This window comes from Mugil cephalus, chromosome 7 (assembly GCF_022458985.1).
Source record: "Mugil cephalus isolate CIBA_MC_2020 chromosome 7, CIBA_Mcephalus_1.1, whole genome shotgun sequence".
Lineage (NCBI taxonomy): Eukaryota > Metazoa > Chordata > Actinopteri > Mugiliformes > Mugilidae > Mugil > Mugil cephalus.
Window position 1 is genome coordinate 20,016,115 of NC_061776.1, and position 16,460 is coordinate 20,032,574.

Consider the following 16,460-nt stretch of genomic DNA (forward strand, 5'->3'; position numbering starts at 1 on the left):
GTGCTTTACAGGTTAGCTACAGGCACTATGATTTCACCTCGAAATAAAGAGAAGTTTTGGTTTAAAATTATCCAAATAATCTGTACATCATAATGTAAGAAAATGGTGCTTTGTTATAAATAAATATCTGAGTTAATCATTTTCTTTCAAGTTAACGCTGATCACTGTATTTATGTCTTTTTTCAGCTTCCACAGTATATCAGAGACCATGTGTCCCATTACATTTGCCAAGTAGTGAACCCTGCTGACGTCACTGAGATGCCTGCCATTGCCAGCAATGAGAGGTATGTGGTTGTCCCATGTTTTGGCTTTATGCACAACAAATTTTCCTTTTATAATCGGATGTTTATTGCAAATGTACTTTGAAAAGTCCCATAATATGAATATTTGTCAACAAGACATTTAATATACTAGTCAATGGGCTTTACAACACAACACAACACAATACTTGTGACTTTTATTTAAATTAAGATTGATAATAAAGTAAAAGTTTTTTTTTTCCATGGCTTTCCTGGGCTCTAGAGTTGACTAGAATTGAAATTTTCTTTACCAATGCGACCTGAGTTAGCAGACATATGCACAATTCAGAGGGTCCAGATTCTGCCCTGACCATATTCAGAGATTAGAGAATGCTAAAAGACAGTTTGTAAGACCATACCAGACCATGCCATGCTTGACATTCACGTTAAATAGTCTGTAGCTGGAGAAATTGAATCTGTGAGGTCAGAGACTTTGGGGGGTGGCGTTAATGTTTAGTGGTTGTTATTGGCAGTAAATGTTTATGGTAATGTGATTATTGAATGAATTCCCTTTCTTTAATTTTATGTATTGTTGTTGAATGTGTGTGTGTTGGGGGTGCTAATGCTAATGATTTACATCTTTAATTCTAAAAGAAATGAGTTGAAATGACACTGTGCCTTAAAACAGAGCAAGCCTTTGTGTGAACATACTTGTTTGTGAGTATTTGTTAAAATAAACATTTAAGGGGCATTTTAACTCTCAGAAAATGGAATTATTATAATAAGTATGCATTCAAAACATATATTCATAGAGATGAGTGTCTCTTAACAGGGTGGATATTTGGTCCAGGCAGTAGGCATGACACCACTATGTTTCAGAAAGAACACTCTCCTTCCATCATCTTTATTTAAGTGAATTACTGCAAACATGGCTGTCCGTGTTGAAATGGTTGTGAGAAAGCCCACAGGTCACTGTCCAACAGCGCCATCTGCTGGTGAAAGCGCGAACACTGTCTGAACGTGTCAGGACATGTCCAACCACTTATCAGCAGCAGACCAGTTAGTGAACAGACTGTGATCTGTATGGATTTCTGCATGTTTCCCTAATTATGTGTGCATTACTGAGGAAATTGAAGTGCTTTCTACTACTTACTACTTATAATTTCATGGACATAGCCTATGTCTCAGGAGTAGACCTAGGTAGCTCTGTCTCTTGCTCGCTCTGCAGCTAAATGCGGATGTCTGTGAGGGATAAGTGATGAATTTTTCATTCGTAATGTACAGCAGTTTATTCAGGAGTGCTTATTTGATATAACTGTTGGATAATATGCTGAGCATTTCTTTTGTAACACAGCTTGCCTTTCGTTACCTTCAGACCACACACGTGTTGTATCATGTTAAAGCCTAATAACATTGATTAAAGAAGATCAATCAGAGCTCTCTCCCTCAAAGTGTCTTGATTCTCTAACAGAATCATAGTCCACAATCCACAGCATCAACCACCAATCTTTTCACGAGCCTCGCCCTCATAGAAACACTGGCTCTGATGCAGTTGTCTTTAACTTACAGGACTTGCTGCTGAGCTTCGTGGAAAAATCTTAATTTTGTCTTAAATTATTTTATTTATTTATTTATTTACAATTGCCAAGTCATGAAAAAACATCTGGCAACAAAATGTTTGAAGCACTGGAAGAGTTAGTGTTTTGCTGGTTGTTTGCTTTGGCTGCTGAATCACTCTGGCAAAGGGTCTGTTCATTATCAAAGGTTGGAAAACAAGCTGTCAGTACTGTGGAAATAAAATAAAAACATTCTCAAAATAACCAAATGCACAAAGTTTGCAACAAACACAGTGTATGGTGCAATCACACACTGAAACAAAATGATCTCTAGAGCGGGGACCCTGAATAAATACTTTTTTAAACAAACAACAAAAAAAAAAAAAAGCAGGAAGGAGGAAGAATCATAACAACTTACAGTAACTACTGTATGCCCCATCCCGCCATACGCCACAGTCCCAACATCACCAAATGCTGAGGAGGTCTTACTGTGAGCCTAGTAAGTGCTGGACATACTGGACAGTAGCTAGGTAGATGTCTGCGCCATGTGACTGGGAGTGTCCCAGGGGATTTATGTCTGCCCTTAGTGCTGCCATTTGTTCAACACTCAGTACATTTTCTATCTCAGGCACAGTGACCCCATGGTGTGGCTCATCTGGCCGGCCATGGTCCTCCAAGTCCAAATGTGGTAGGTACAATCCCTGAAAAGACATGTAAGTGGATCTCAAATGTTTATCCATCGAGGACCCCTAACCTGAGACAATAGCAACACATTTGATAACATTTTGAAACATTAACCCCTGAAATACACACTCAAAAACAAATAACATTACTTTCTTTGTCAATGCAAGTTCAAATTAATGTCAATGGGATAATTTTGTGGGGAAAGTTTATAGTGGTTCTACAAAGAAAAACATTTGAAGTGAAATAATGTAATAAAGTTAATGATCACTCAAAGTTAACTGAGCATTAATGTATTATTACAAACAAGTGATGTATACCACTGCATCTCATATGTAACAGCTGTGTGTGTGCACCAGTGGAACTCACTGGAAGTGTATACACATTAATTAATAATAAAAGCACCAGGAATTCAACAAACCATCTGAATTAGATTAAGATGAGACTGACACCGCACGCACACAAAGAAAGTCTGGCTATGTTGACCTTGCTTCATAGAACATCCCTCTGCTCACATACTCTACGTGTTTTTCTGCTTTTCCCTCTTACCTCTGCATGTTCTGGTTCTGCCATGGCATCCTGAATGCTCCCCATCTCCCACAGCTGATTGGGTGTTAGGTTACCCTCCGTTCTGAGTGGGTGGTTGTCCCATCCATCGCAGAAGGTATCCAGACTAGCTTGTAGTCTGGGCAGAAATGCATAATGACAACTGAAGAGGTGTGTGATGTTTGACAGGTCAAGGAGGTCGTCCTCCTCTAGTGAGTGCAGCACACTGTAGTATAAGCTGGTCACAGCGCACCACACGTCTCTCCACAGTCGTCCAATTCTGGGCAGACAGTCTGAGTAAGACTTGATATAGTTCACACACATTTATGCATAACATTTTACAACTGCATTTTTTAGCCTATGACATAACAAAAAAGTCTCAAAAGAAAAATGGTGAATATTCTTTTTCCTTTTCTTGATGTCAAAGCCTCATTTGTCCAGTCAGTCACTATATGGTGCTGTATGCCGTACCCGCTATATGATGTCAAAGACATGAATTTAAATCTACTCTGTGGGGGCAAAAACACATATGGTGATGTTCAATCTTACATTCAAAGCATATTTGCTGCAATTATTAAGTACAAGAAAAAGAAGTCCGCAACTTCAAATCAGAAAAATTAGAAATCAAGTAAAAATTAAATTGTATCCATGTTCCAAGTTTTCCATTTCTTATTTTTGACATGAGCAGATAACAAAAGTACAAAAAAACAAGCTGTCCTTTTTTTCTTTTCGACATAAACCTGCCTTTGAATGTGAACGCTCTTCCCAGCAATGAAACTGGACCTTCCTGTTCCCATGACAGAGAACATCAGCCGTGCAATGTCAACGTTCTCGAGTCTGCGATCCGCTCTTACCCTAAAAAATTTAAATTTTGTGCATCCATTACTTGCTCTAAACATTTTGAACTGCTGGCATTTGTTTGTGTCAACATGTCACGTTAAACAGGAGCAAAATTCTGATTGGTTGAATTGTTAATCATGTTAATTTCATCGGGAGTAAAGTTGAAGTGACACCCCCTGGAGACAATGCACCAATTATACCTGTTCAACTCTTTTCTGTACAGTCTTTAGATGCATGGCTACAAGATGAACCACTAAGGCCGTAATATTCACCTGGATGGAAATCCATATCTCTCCACTGACTGCTGGAAGATGGCCAGTGCAGTTGAGGGCTGATTGTTGTTTGCTGCACCGAGGTACATGATCTATAGTAAATATTAACAGGGTATCATTTTTTTTTTCTTTTTCAAGCTGTGCCTTAAATGTATTTTTTTAACATGACTTATACCCTTCTTGAGAAGTCATCCACAGCACCAAAATGAAAATGTTGTACCTGGTTAGACAAAACAATATATGCAATATATGTAAATAAAATCCATTACATTTATATGGTGCCAAAATGAAAACAGAAGTGAAGTCATGACAGTTTTCATATACAGCTGGTCAAGATGATACTCTTTAAGTCTTAGGTCCAAGTATAATTGTACAGACCGTATTAGCTTGCGATTGGTGTCCACTTGGACCAGAGCTTTGGGACCAGGAACCGAGTGGGTGCGACGCACAACACACCCCAGCTGATTCAAGTGAGAAAGGAAGCCAATGGTGTCCACACGGTGCATGGAGGCCCGCACCCTCTTCCACTGCACTCTGAACCCTCTGGCCTGCAAGCTTTCTCTAACCAAGCGGCACCCGCCATGAGGCATGTCTTTTTTGATTTCAGTTACCAAATGGTCCAACTGTGTGTTTGAACAGGTGCTATAGAGTGCTCTGACAGAAAAGCCAAACTCTTTCATTCTTCTGAAGATGGTGCGAGTGGACACTCCCATCAAGTTAGCAATACACAGCACGGGAAGACCTTGGTCGATGAGGTATAAGAGATAATCTGGAGAAATGTTGAATCTTGGACGCCCAGACGCTCCAGGACAAACCTGCACAAATTCTATGGGGTCCTGATTTTCTCTTTCTTCAACAACCAAGTCGTGCAGCTCTGTGAGTGCATCTAATATGGGTTTTGGGATGAGAATCTGGTCAGAGACAGCGCTAAAAAGAACGGCCTCCTGGTAACACACAAACTCAAGGTAATCCAGGTGAAGTGGCTGCTGGCTGACAATATGCTGAAGCCGCGTGTAGAGCCTCTCTAACATAGTTTGTGCAAGCAGTTCCTAGAGAGAGAGGAAAATATTGGCCGTGACTAACACAAGATTGTGCTTAAAACAGAAAATGTTATCATTGATATCACATGGCTGCAGAAAATGAGTTTATAACACCCTCAGTATCAGAAGTTTAGCCATTAACTCAAATCTTGGGCCTTGTAGAAAATCAATAAGCATGCAGTAAACTTTTAATGATTCAGTTATACTAAGAACATGTTTGTCTTCCATCTTGCAAATCTGGTGAGGTTAGGAATAACACTTAAAGATATTAATGCCCTGATATGGTTCACTCATAAATTCCTGAAAGCATTGTGCAGACCGAGGTGTAGAAAACTGCATTTACCCCCACTGTGTAGCATTTATAACTGATACATGAACAAATTAGCTCTAAATAGCTCTACATCTTTATCTGATAGCATCTCACTTCCTACAAACTATTCATAACAAACGTCTCCTGTTACTTTGTTTATCTTTTCAAGTTAAAGCAATGAAAGCAGGGTGTGTGTTTTATCTGCAGTAACCTAACACCAATCCTCAGGTGGCACTTAAACAAACGTGTGTGCAGAGCTGTATATACAGAGTCTGGCCAACTAGGGAATGGACTGTCTGAGCTATCCTGCTATACTGATTGGTTCTGAGCTGGTCACGTGTTTCATGGGCGCCATGTTAGATACGTCTAACCAATATTCACCCATAGAGAAGTGGCACTAATGGAGAATAAAGTTGGATTAAAAGTTAAAATATGCCACAGTGCTCAGTCTACGGCTCCAACACAGGATCAAAAAAAACGAGGGAAACTCCACCGTCTCCCCATTGAACAAAAATAGAGAAAGTTATGGGAGCAGAAGATTAAAAGGAATATCAGGAAGTCAACTGATTTCTTCCTATTATGTGAGGTAAATGTCAATGTCTCTCTTTGAGGTTTGTTAAGATTTTATATAAGAAAAATAAAGTCATACCATGATTAATGTGAACCTTGATCTCAAAAACCCCCATCGCCGCTTTACAAATGAATGAAGTTTAAAGTTAACCAAACCTCATGCTAGCCTTATGCTAGCTAGCTATGTAGACTAAAGTCTAGAAAAATAGAACCTACCGTCATATATACTGTGAAACTCACGTGTGTATGTAATTTATGTCGATGTAACCAAATTTAACTGACACATAAAGCTGCCTTGGTTACTACTAAGTTGTAATGCCTAGAATGCTAATGTTATAATGACAATATTAAATAACAGCAAGACTGGTTTAATTTTCACTTTTTCTTAGTATTTATAATTTTTCGGAGTAGTTTCAAACTTTTCTCTGCGATGGATGAACACGGGAGACTGAGGAGAAGGTAGACACAGCTCTGTGACTGATGAGGTGATTGGGCTACGAAGCATTTTACAGGCTCATTTAAGATATTTAAAGTAAGTAGATGCTGGGATATTTAAATGAGGGCCTTTAACATATTGACAAACATTGCCAATAACATTTATAGGCCCGTTAATGGTGAAAATAAGACATTTATTTCAACACAGCATCCGCCCAGTAGGGGGGACATGACACAAAGAATTATTTGCATTCAGACTGTTCTAATCCATGTAATCACAGATAACAGGACCAGATCTACTCGTGCCGTTGTAACATCTGGCGAGAGAAGACTCGTAAAGTTAGCATAGTTGCTCATTCTCCACTGGAATCAGAAACTATGAAATGTACACTTTTGGATCAAAAATCCAACGTTTACAGTACATTCAGCTCATCATCTGTATCAAATTCATGTTTTAATCATTTCTGTAGGTGCTATAACGACAAAGTTAAACTTTGTTAATCATAGCTTCTCTCATGGAACATACTGCCACCCAGAGGCTAGTAGCAGAAATACCATTGGATGTATAGCTGGTTAGACGTCTTAATAAGTTTATATTCTATAAGCAAGACTGGGTATCTGTAATCTACTTTTCCTTCTTCTTTCTATTATTAGTTGGTATAGCATACTATTAGTTATCATATGAGATAGGATATTGAGGAATGTCGTAGAAATGAATGAATGTGTCTGATAACGCGCTTTCTCGCTGTTTAATTGAAAATATTTGATTTTATTTGCCTCATCTTAACTTTGGGTTGAGATCGAGAAGCAGATGAGTATATTGTGTATGACCATTATTTTGGCCTAATGTCCTTAAAGGCTGAAAAAGGAGCCTCTAAATGTGAGTCATTGTAAAGGCGCAAAGACCAGTTTAAACAAAGAGACACACTCATGCAGCGTTTAACGTCATTTTATTTTTTTGAAAATGTCCTCCCCACATTGAATGAACCTGGTCTAATGAGGTCCAGACGTATCAAACAAAAACGATGAAATCTTCCCTTTAGCACTTTCACAAAAATAGCTGAGGAATCTGAAGCTAACTTCAGCATGGCCTGTACACTGCACAATATTCCCTCCGATGTAGCAAACATGGCGCCCATGATTTGAGTTGGCCAATTAAGGTAACAGAATGAATAATTAAATTGGCCTAATTGGTGTAAGCTTAATCAGCTCCCGCGGTACCATAAACTACACATTTATCATCCAGAAACGACCACAAACTCACCTGTTGGCTCTTCATGGTGTTAGATTTAATCCCCCGAACTAGCGCGTCTCCTTCCCAGCAGGTCCGAGTCAAAAGGCAAGTAAGAATTTCTTCACACTTGTGGCTTCTGTTGGCGGCCTTGAATAAAGATTTGGTGGGAAAAAATCGTCCTGGCGGCCTTGAATGTCATCAACAGCGCCACCTGCTGTTGTGGAGAGTGAATTTACTGGCATTTGTATGTGAATTTAAAGACATTAGTTGTGGAATATTTTTTATACTTTTTTGTACTTAAACGTTGTTCTGTTTTTGTACTTGAAGGATATTTGATTGATGGTTGAAGAAATGTGTTTCTTTGTATGTGTAAAACATTGCATTGTTGCATTTGTTTCTGAAGCATGATGCATTTATTTGATAGTTTCTTATTTGAAAAAAAGCATTCATTTGTGATTGATGTTTTGATTGTTTATGAATTGTCGTTTGTGTGTTTGTGAGGTTTTGGCATGATTTTAACTCCGTAGGTAATGCCCCCAAACCTAATAAGCGGTTGTGCTAAGCCGAATCAACTGCAATCAAATGTTTGTGATAACTTGCCATGAGTCTTACATTTGTTGTAATTCAGTCACATAGGAGAGTTATTGAGCATGAACCGCCTTTTTAAGGTCATGCCACACCATCTCTATAGGATTCAAGTCAGGACTCTGACCAGGCCATTCCAAAGTCTTCATTTAGTTTTTCTTCAGCCATTCAGAGGTGGACTTGTTGGTGTGTTTTCCTGAAGCAGCAAAACGGCCCCGGACCATCTAACAACCACCACCAGATTTTACTGTAGGTATCATGTTCTTTCTCTGAAATAAGGTGTATGAGGGACCAAGTCAGTCGGCAATGAGGACCACAGACATTAACCTCCAAAAAAAGGGGTTTTTATTTTTTCCAAAGTGTAGAATAACAAAAGTTCTTAAACGAAAATAAGGACTGGGCCCATAAAAGAGGTCAAATTAACCGAACTGTACAAAAAGTCAACTGAACAAACTAACAGAAGACAAAACAGACTTAAACAGACGTGAGTAATGAACACAAAGGGAGAACTTATACTGGGTGATCAGTCCACATTAACACAAGAGGGGTTAACTCAAACACTGGACACGAAAGACAAAAACTAACTTACAAACAAAGCAAACCAGAAAAATGAACTCATTAGAACAAACAATCTAAACCTAAACAACCAAATAAAATTACTAACAAACTAAAAGAAAGACTAGAAAACAATACTGGAACAAAGACTGTACAAAAGCTAACTAAATACATGTTCTCAAATTGAAAATTAATGTACTGTCAAATAATAAAGTGTGTTGTATGATGCACATGCTGGTGAGAGAGGTTTGTCTGGGGATTCTGTAGATATCTGTATCTATAAGTATAGCTCAGACATTTGAACGTCAGGATGGAGACTATGTGAGCATGAAGCGTCAGGCCTCTTGTTTTGGAATAATGGTTGTCATTCGATGATCCTCTGCTAAAACAATGCAAATTGAGCTGTGATTTGAAAGTTGTTTGTTCTCCAATAATAAAATAGTTGGACGTTGTACATATTAATTGGATTGATTTTATAATCAATATATATGTGTGTGCGTAAAAAAATGCCGTTTCTCATCAGGCTGTTAAACAATAACAGAAAGTTGGCCAGGGCTGTCCGTCCCACGACCGTCATGTAGGCTGTTCAGTGCCTGGCACCGGGCAGAACCAGCAGTTCTAGTAAACTGATGAGGGTTCACGACCAACAAATGGAGGCAACGCTTCTACATCTATTGGATTATGGTCATGTTTCCCTTTCGCGGTGCCGCAGCTGCAACAACGCGCGGTGCTGTTTATATGGTCTAAATTCAGAATTTGAAATGGGGTCACATATGCATGCCTGATCACGGCCTTGCCTGTCCAGATGATTAGCTGGACCGTCATTTCATCGCTTGTGTGATTCTCTCCGGCCGCAGGCACGGACAGGCACGCGCGCGTTTCGCTGCTCCGCCAGCCTTAGCAACAGGGAAACGAGCGTCTCCCATTGGCCTCCCCCCGGTCTGAGCTGTCTTCTATTCGCCCTCCCCACTGCCACTCAGCGGAGAAAATGCCCGAAGTTTTGCTGTGGCTGATGCGGATTCAAGGGCAGCGGGGCTGGGTAGGGTCTGGCCTGGGTGCGCAGTGGATGCTGTGACGAGAAAAACACGTTTCCGTTTGTTATCGTAATGGGTGTCTTATTCAAACGCAATGGGCACACTTTTACGCATGCACGCTTTATCTGCAGCTCAAGCCCACCAGTGTCCTGTAACGGCAGCGTAATGAAGCTAATCAGCAGCGTTTACCCTCTTGCAGCATCTCTAGCGTAGACAAATTGTTGCGCCAAATGCTACGTTTTTCTCAGTTCAGTTTCGTCGGCCCTTGACTGTCTACCTTCTGGTGCAGGTTTTATCATCAACCCAATCACCAGTTACCCTGCCGGTAAGGAATCGTATTTTATTACATTATATCGTCTAGTTAGGTGTTGTTTACTGCGCTGCATATTCTCATCAGCATCAATAAACGGCTGCACGGTGGCTGCATGTATTTGTCCTGTGACAGCGCAAAAAGAACAGATTGTCATTAATGTATACACATCCTTGAGCAGAAGACATACGCAGATCTTTATTTATTTATTTAATTTATTGTATTTTTTGTGCAACGCAGTTAATCGCACCCTTGCAAACATGTTGTCATTTTAAGCGAGACCACTTGACATTTACGCATTTGACACAAACCAGGCTACAATATTCTCATTTTAGTAAAATACGCATTTCACGCGCAGCTCATGTCAGGCTGCGCTGTACTGTAAGTCCTTGTGGAGATACAGCTGCACACAGTGTACCAAATGTGTGTTACTGGAAGACTTGGCAGACATGTCAACCTATATATTCTGCAATGCAGACAAAAACACCAACAGGACTGAGAAGCCTCTAGTCTATTTGACTGTGGATTTCAGGAACCGGTGCACCTGCTCTCCACACAGTCTCGTTCATATTACTGAGGTAGATAGATAGATAGATAGATAGATAGATAGATAGATAGATAGATAGATTATGTTCCTCGGACTAGTGTTTGTTTGCTTCTTGTGTTGATGCTCCATTTCAATGCCTGTGAAAACACATGTCAGCTAGCTCTGACTTAGCTACCTGCTGTAACTAGATAGCACTTGATGCACTGACCTTCAGACCATCCTGCTACCCACAACAAGGTGCACACGCACGCAGATGCATGTACTCCATGCAAGTCCTTTTTCAGCAATTTACCTTAGCTATGCTCCTTCTAAAGACTTTGTTCACTGTTGAATAATATATATATGAAGAGTAGAAACTTGCATCTGAGGAAATTAGAAGAACAGATTTGTTTCGAGTTTTACTGCCAAACAGGGAATCCACACATCCACAAGGACAGTCAGTGAACATGAATGGGTGCATTTGTTGTTTTGTCATCCTATGCAACTACATATTCTTAGTAAATACGAAGTGAGGGGCACACATGAGCCAGGATATGAACTACATGTTACATAACATATAGTGTGCAGTAATTTCTGGCCTGTAGGCCGCAATGTGCATCAGTGCACTGTTTCACCGTCTCTTTAACCAGCATACAATAAAGTATTGCTCTGTACTCTAGACGTGTCAGTCCCCGCACCGTTTCCTAGAGATAACCAGCCTGTGTGGATATCAAAAGTGAAAACTAATAATGCTGTGTTTGCACTGCACTGCGACTGGACCGGAGCAGGAATATTCTATTTTTCTATACTGGAAATAGTACAGTGGGGAAATGTGCTGTCAGACTGTCACAAGACGACCAGTTTGCAAATGTGGATACACAGTCATGCCTTATGACCGGTGTTTTCTATTTATGAATGTCCTGATTCTGACCATGTGAAAAAGAGGGAGAGAGTTATTAGTAGCAAACATATAGATTGGATTGTGAGTGGTCACTCTTTGCTGACACTGAAGCTCTTGTATGGAACAAGTATTGTGTTTGTGGCGTTGGCTTAGGAAGGCGGATTCTCTATATGTTAAGCTGCTTCGTCACACAGGTGAGTGTGTTGGTAGAGCTTTACAGTGGCTATTGGAGCTAATTTGCATGGTGTTTAGCTGAACGCATACTTGTTCCTGGTGTGTCTCACACACCGGGAACACTGGCGGTGGACTGATGGAAGGATAAAGAAAACCATTTTATTGTAGCTGTGTTGCTAGGAAACAGCTTGGATGCAGTTTTGTAGGAATCAAGCTGGGCCCACTTTCTGTTAGTTGCGCAGCTCACATTTGCAAACACTGCTACTACACCCATTTTTAATGCTTAATACGTTTGAAACTATTAGAAGAAAAAAAAATTAGTTGTGAAAACTGGGATAACCCCAGTAGTGCCTGTACCCATCTGTATTACATTTGCTTCCAAATAAGGCACTCATGTGATGACACTATTTAATCTGTGTGATGTTGTTTATGCAGGGAAGCACCATGCTGACCAGTATCACAGAGGGGATACTGTGCTGCCTGACTGGGAAGGCTGCCAGTCTGGTTTTGCCTCTGGAGTCCTCGGAACCCTCTGATGGTTTCGAGTTTGTGGAGGTGAAACCTGGGAGAGTACTGCGAGTGCGGCATATCATCCCTGAGCGTCAGCCCATAGAAACCGAAAAGAGAGTTGAAGGAAAGGAGAAGGCGGATGCTGACCGTGAGGATGACGGCTCTCTAGGGTATTCTAATGATCGCAGTGATGCTGGCAGCAGCGTCCACTGCAAGAGGAAGATCACGGTGTACCGCAACGGCCAGCTAGTGATCGAGAATCTCGGGGATGTTTTGCACTCTGAAATCCTGCAGTGTCAGGATGGGGATTTGGAGCCCTGCAGCACTGTAGAGGTTGAACTGGCTGACTACAAGGAGATGGCCTCTTCTCCAGACCCTAACCCTGTTCCTCCTCCAGTCCCTCCACCTACGGGGGAACAGAAGCCCGCGCCGCCTCCTCGCCGCCGCCGACGCAAGCCCAAGCGCACGGTCCTAATTGACTCAAAGAGGGTAATCTCGAGCTGCAAAGGGACGCACTCGGATGTAGCGCTGTTCTTCGTGCATGGAGTGGGAGGCTCTCTGGACATTTGGAGCAGCCAGCTGGACTTCTTCTCTCGGCTAGGCTATGAGGTCATTGCGCCGGACCTAGCAGGGCACGGAGCCAGCACTGCCCCACAGATTGCAGCAGCGTATACCTTTTATGCCCTGGCAGAGGATCTCCGTGCCATCTTCAAGAGATATGCTCGTAGACGCAACATTCTCATCGGCCACTCATACGGGTGAGGATTTATGAGATTTGCAAGAGCAATTCCACAGATGATCAAAGCTACTGTGATCAACCTGATTTTAACGTGCTCCACCCATTCTGTTATATGTTTTCCAGAGTGTCATTTTGCACCTTCTTGGCACATGAATATCCTGATCTGGTCCATAAGGTGGTGATGATAAATGGAGGGGGTCCGACAGCTCTGGAGCCCAGCCTCTGCTCCATCTTCCAGCTGCCATCTTGTGTCCTTCACTGTCTGTCACCTTGTCTGGCCTGGAGCTTCCTCAAGTAAGAAAGACGTAAAAAGAGTGACTCACTATTATACATTTTCTCATAGAAGAAAAAATGGAATTTCAAAATATTTGAGCCAGCCAGTAAAATGTTTTCACTGTTTCTTGCCTTTAGAGCTGGATTTGCCCGACAGGGTGCCAAAGAAAAGCAGCTGTTGAAGCAGGGCAATGCCTTTAACGTGTCTCCATTTGTCCTGCGAGCCATGATGAGTGGTCAGTACTGGCCCGAGGGAGATGAGGTCTACCACGCAGAGCTCACTGTGCCTATCCTTCTGGTTCATGGCATGTGTGACAAGTTTGTGCCCATGGATGAGGACCAGCGCATGGCCGAGGTACAGAACAGCTGCATCCGTGTCACCTACGTGTTGATCTGTTATATTTTGTGAGTGATCTGTTGTAATGTTTATTGTAATATTACTTCATTTGTGCCTCTGTTTCTAGATCCTCCTATTTGCATTCCTAAAAGTCATCGAGGAAGGAAGTCACATGGTCATGATGGAGTGTCCTGACACCGTCAACACCCTCCTCCACGAGTTCTTTCTATGGGAGCCTGACATGTCCAGAAAAGACAGCAGCAAGACAGATACAGTTGTTGTCAGTGACATTCTTCACACACTGAAAATCAATAAGTCTGTGGACAAATAACCAACAAGGAGTCCTAGCGTTTTCCACAGAACCAAGCAGAAGGCCTTTTCCGGCAGTTGGCATGTCTTCTTAAGGCTCCCAGGCTGAGGGCTGTTATAAACAGGGCCGCATCTTAAGGATGTGGACGACCACTGGTGCTTCAAGATAAAGCAGGAAAGAACATGCGTGAGAGGATGCAAATACACAGCCAGTTTCTTCTTCGCTTTTTGATACCGGTTTGTGCTCCATCGCACCATGTTTGCAAAACGACACAATACTTGGAAATCAAAGGGGCTGTCCATCTGTGGTTTGTATATGAAATGTCTGTGGTGACAAAGTAACTACTACACAATGCAAAAGGCATAACATCCATGAAGTGGTGTTGGAATTTCCTCGCGTTTATCTTAAATATTCTGTGAAGTGCTGGCGAGCTTCTCTTCTGCCCTTCTTAAATGGTGACCTTGTGAATGGGAGACTGGCCATGATGCTTCACAATAAACTGAGGACTCACAGACCTGATTTACCGGTGACTGGTGGCCACGGACGAGCGTGTCGATAATAAAGATTTAATGTGAGATGTGGACTGGATGCTGGTGGGCAATGGTTTAAGACATTAAATATATGTACATGCAAAATATTAATAGATAACTGCATCACACACATACATACAATTATACTATAACTCAAGGAGAAACAAAGCGGAAAAGTCATTGCAATTTCTTGCAGTCCATCCACCTACTAATCTCATTACCTATACAGCGTGCAGCATCACACCATCTCAAACATGAAGACTCACAATCACAACTAAAATTGGCTACTAGTTTTAAAAATTACTGCAATTTCTTTTTCATATACTGAACTCTAATATAAAACCTAACTCGAAAAAAAAAAGCTATGTGACAGTGTTAAGCGCAACGTATCCAACCAGTTCATAGTTGCATGAAAATGAAATAACATTCAATAATAAGAGATTTATGAGAACTAGTTGCCAAAACTGGTTTACTTTACTGATCCTTCAATACTATATATTATCCTAAGGATACAAAATACTGAGGGCCTGCATGAGTTCAGCATATGAAAAATATGAGGGTTGTTTCAGCCAACTGCAATATATTGTCAAGTACAAACATTGCCAGCACCCTCCTCTTTAATCAAATGAGTGCTCCTCTTAATGTGTATTATTTGGTTTTACTTTATTTATTCCAAAGTAACAGCAACTGCCAGAACAAATTGTTGTTGTATTGACCGCTATAATTAGCTGTCGTGTCTCAAGCTGATAAATACAAACAGGAGTGTGTTCCTCTACTAATCCGGTCCACCCTGCTGCAAGACATTCATTCATGGGTGTTGCTTTGTCTCATAGTGGGACAGTAAGGTGCAAGTAAACAAAAAGCACAGTCTGATATGCTCCCTGACAGTGCTTATCTGTTGACTGGATAATTTACTGTTTTGAGTGGCGGACGGGGAAAATTGTTGGGTTTGAAATTGGATAGCCAGTGGTTAAAATCAAATGTGAATCAGCCAAAGGATAAATGTGAGAGGGGCATTTATGCTTGCCATACTGGTCTGTTAAATATGCATTTTGAAAGAACGTGGATGCAACATGACTTGCTTTTATGCAACAGGATAGGGGGAGATAAAGTGGAAATAACCAGACCTGAGACGACTGTTGGCCCTTAAACACTATATATTCTCTATGGACTTTCCAAAAACCAACAAGTGCTGCTGATGCAATGTATACTGTATGTCTCCTTTGGTGTAAAAGGTCAGTAAAACTGTATGGACTACAGGGTGCACATGTACTTCCTACTCCTATATGCTAAGTGTGCATATACAACTTGTCAGTGCTCATATGTGCTATATCTTTTTGTGGCTAACAAAATGTGTTAATGTTATTCTTGCATTTATTCATGGGACTCATAATATATGCACTGCCTGAATGTAGATGCATATAACATTATATAGCCTATGGAAACAGTCGGATTCGGTGTATGAATGTGCCTTTCCTGGCATGAAATAAAACAGATGTTCACCGCTGAAGGATGATGTGCTGGTTTGTTTGCTTGCAGTCTTTTTTTCTTCAGTGAGTGCCATATGTACTTACTTAAGGATTCACCACAAAATAGCAACAATTAATTTTACACGCACACAGGCTTAGGTCCCTGGAATAGATTATTTGTCCATTTAAGTTATATAAAGAAGCAGGCATTAAGGCCTAGATGCTGAATACAATCACAGTAGTACAATGAAATTATCATTCCTAATTACTTCTAATCAATATAATAAATGTACTTTCTGTCTTAATAGAAAGATAGATAGATAGATAGATAGATAGATAGATAGATAGATAGATAGATAGATAGATAGATAGATAGATAGATAGATAGATAGATAGATAGATAGATTCATGAATTAAATGAAACTATTTCAAAACAACTACGTGAATGACCAGGTTCCTAATATCTAATCAATTGCCCGCAGTA

General features: G+C 40.8%; 2 protein-coding genes and 1 long non-coding RNA gene across 3 annotated transcripts; 1 reads left to right on the top strand and 2 right to left on the bottom strand.

Annotated features, from left to right (window-relative positions):
• Window positions 1-3,766: 3,766 nt before the first annotated feature.
• LOC125010288 lies at window positions 3,767-4,357 on the bottom strand. The gene is made up of 3 exons (XR_007113040.1): window positions 4,310-4,357; window positions 4,135-4,226; window positions 3,767-3,877 (listed from the first exon to the last, which is right to left on the bottom strand). It is a non-coding gene; the product is annotated as an uncharacterized LOC125010288 (long non-coding RNA).
• Window positions 4,358-4,450: 93 nt separating this feature from the next.
• LOC125010659 lies at window positions 4,451-7,892 on the bottom strand. Its single transcript, XM_047589419.1, has 3 exons — window positions 7,754-7,892; window positions 4,513-5,183; window positions 4,451-4,460 (listed from the first exon to the last, which is right to left on the bottom strand). The coding sequence occupies exons 1-3, from the start codon at window positions 7,766-7,768 to the stop codon at window positions 4,451-4,453; spliced, it is 696 nt and encodes a 231-aa protein (XP_047445375.1). The 5' UTR covers window positions 7,769-7,892.
• A 1,555-nt stretch (window positions 7,893-9,447) lies between these two features.
• abhd8a (abhydrolase domain containing 8a) lies at window positions 9,448-16,017 on the top strand. The gene is made up of 5 exons (XM_047590492.1): window positions 9,448-10,222; window positions 12,244-13,076; window positions 13,181-13,351; window positions 13,469-13,685; window positions 13,795-16,017. Exons 2-5 carry the CDS (start codon window positions 12,253-12,255, stop codon window positions 13,996-13,998), a joined length of 1,416 nt encoding a protein of 471 aa, XP_047446448.1. The 5' UTR covers window positions 9,448-10,222; window positions 12,244-12,252; the 3' UTR covers window positions 13,999-16,017.
• The last annotated feature ends 443 nt before the right edge of the window (window positions 16,018-16,460 follow it).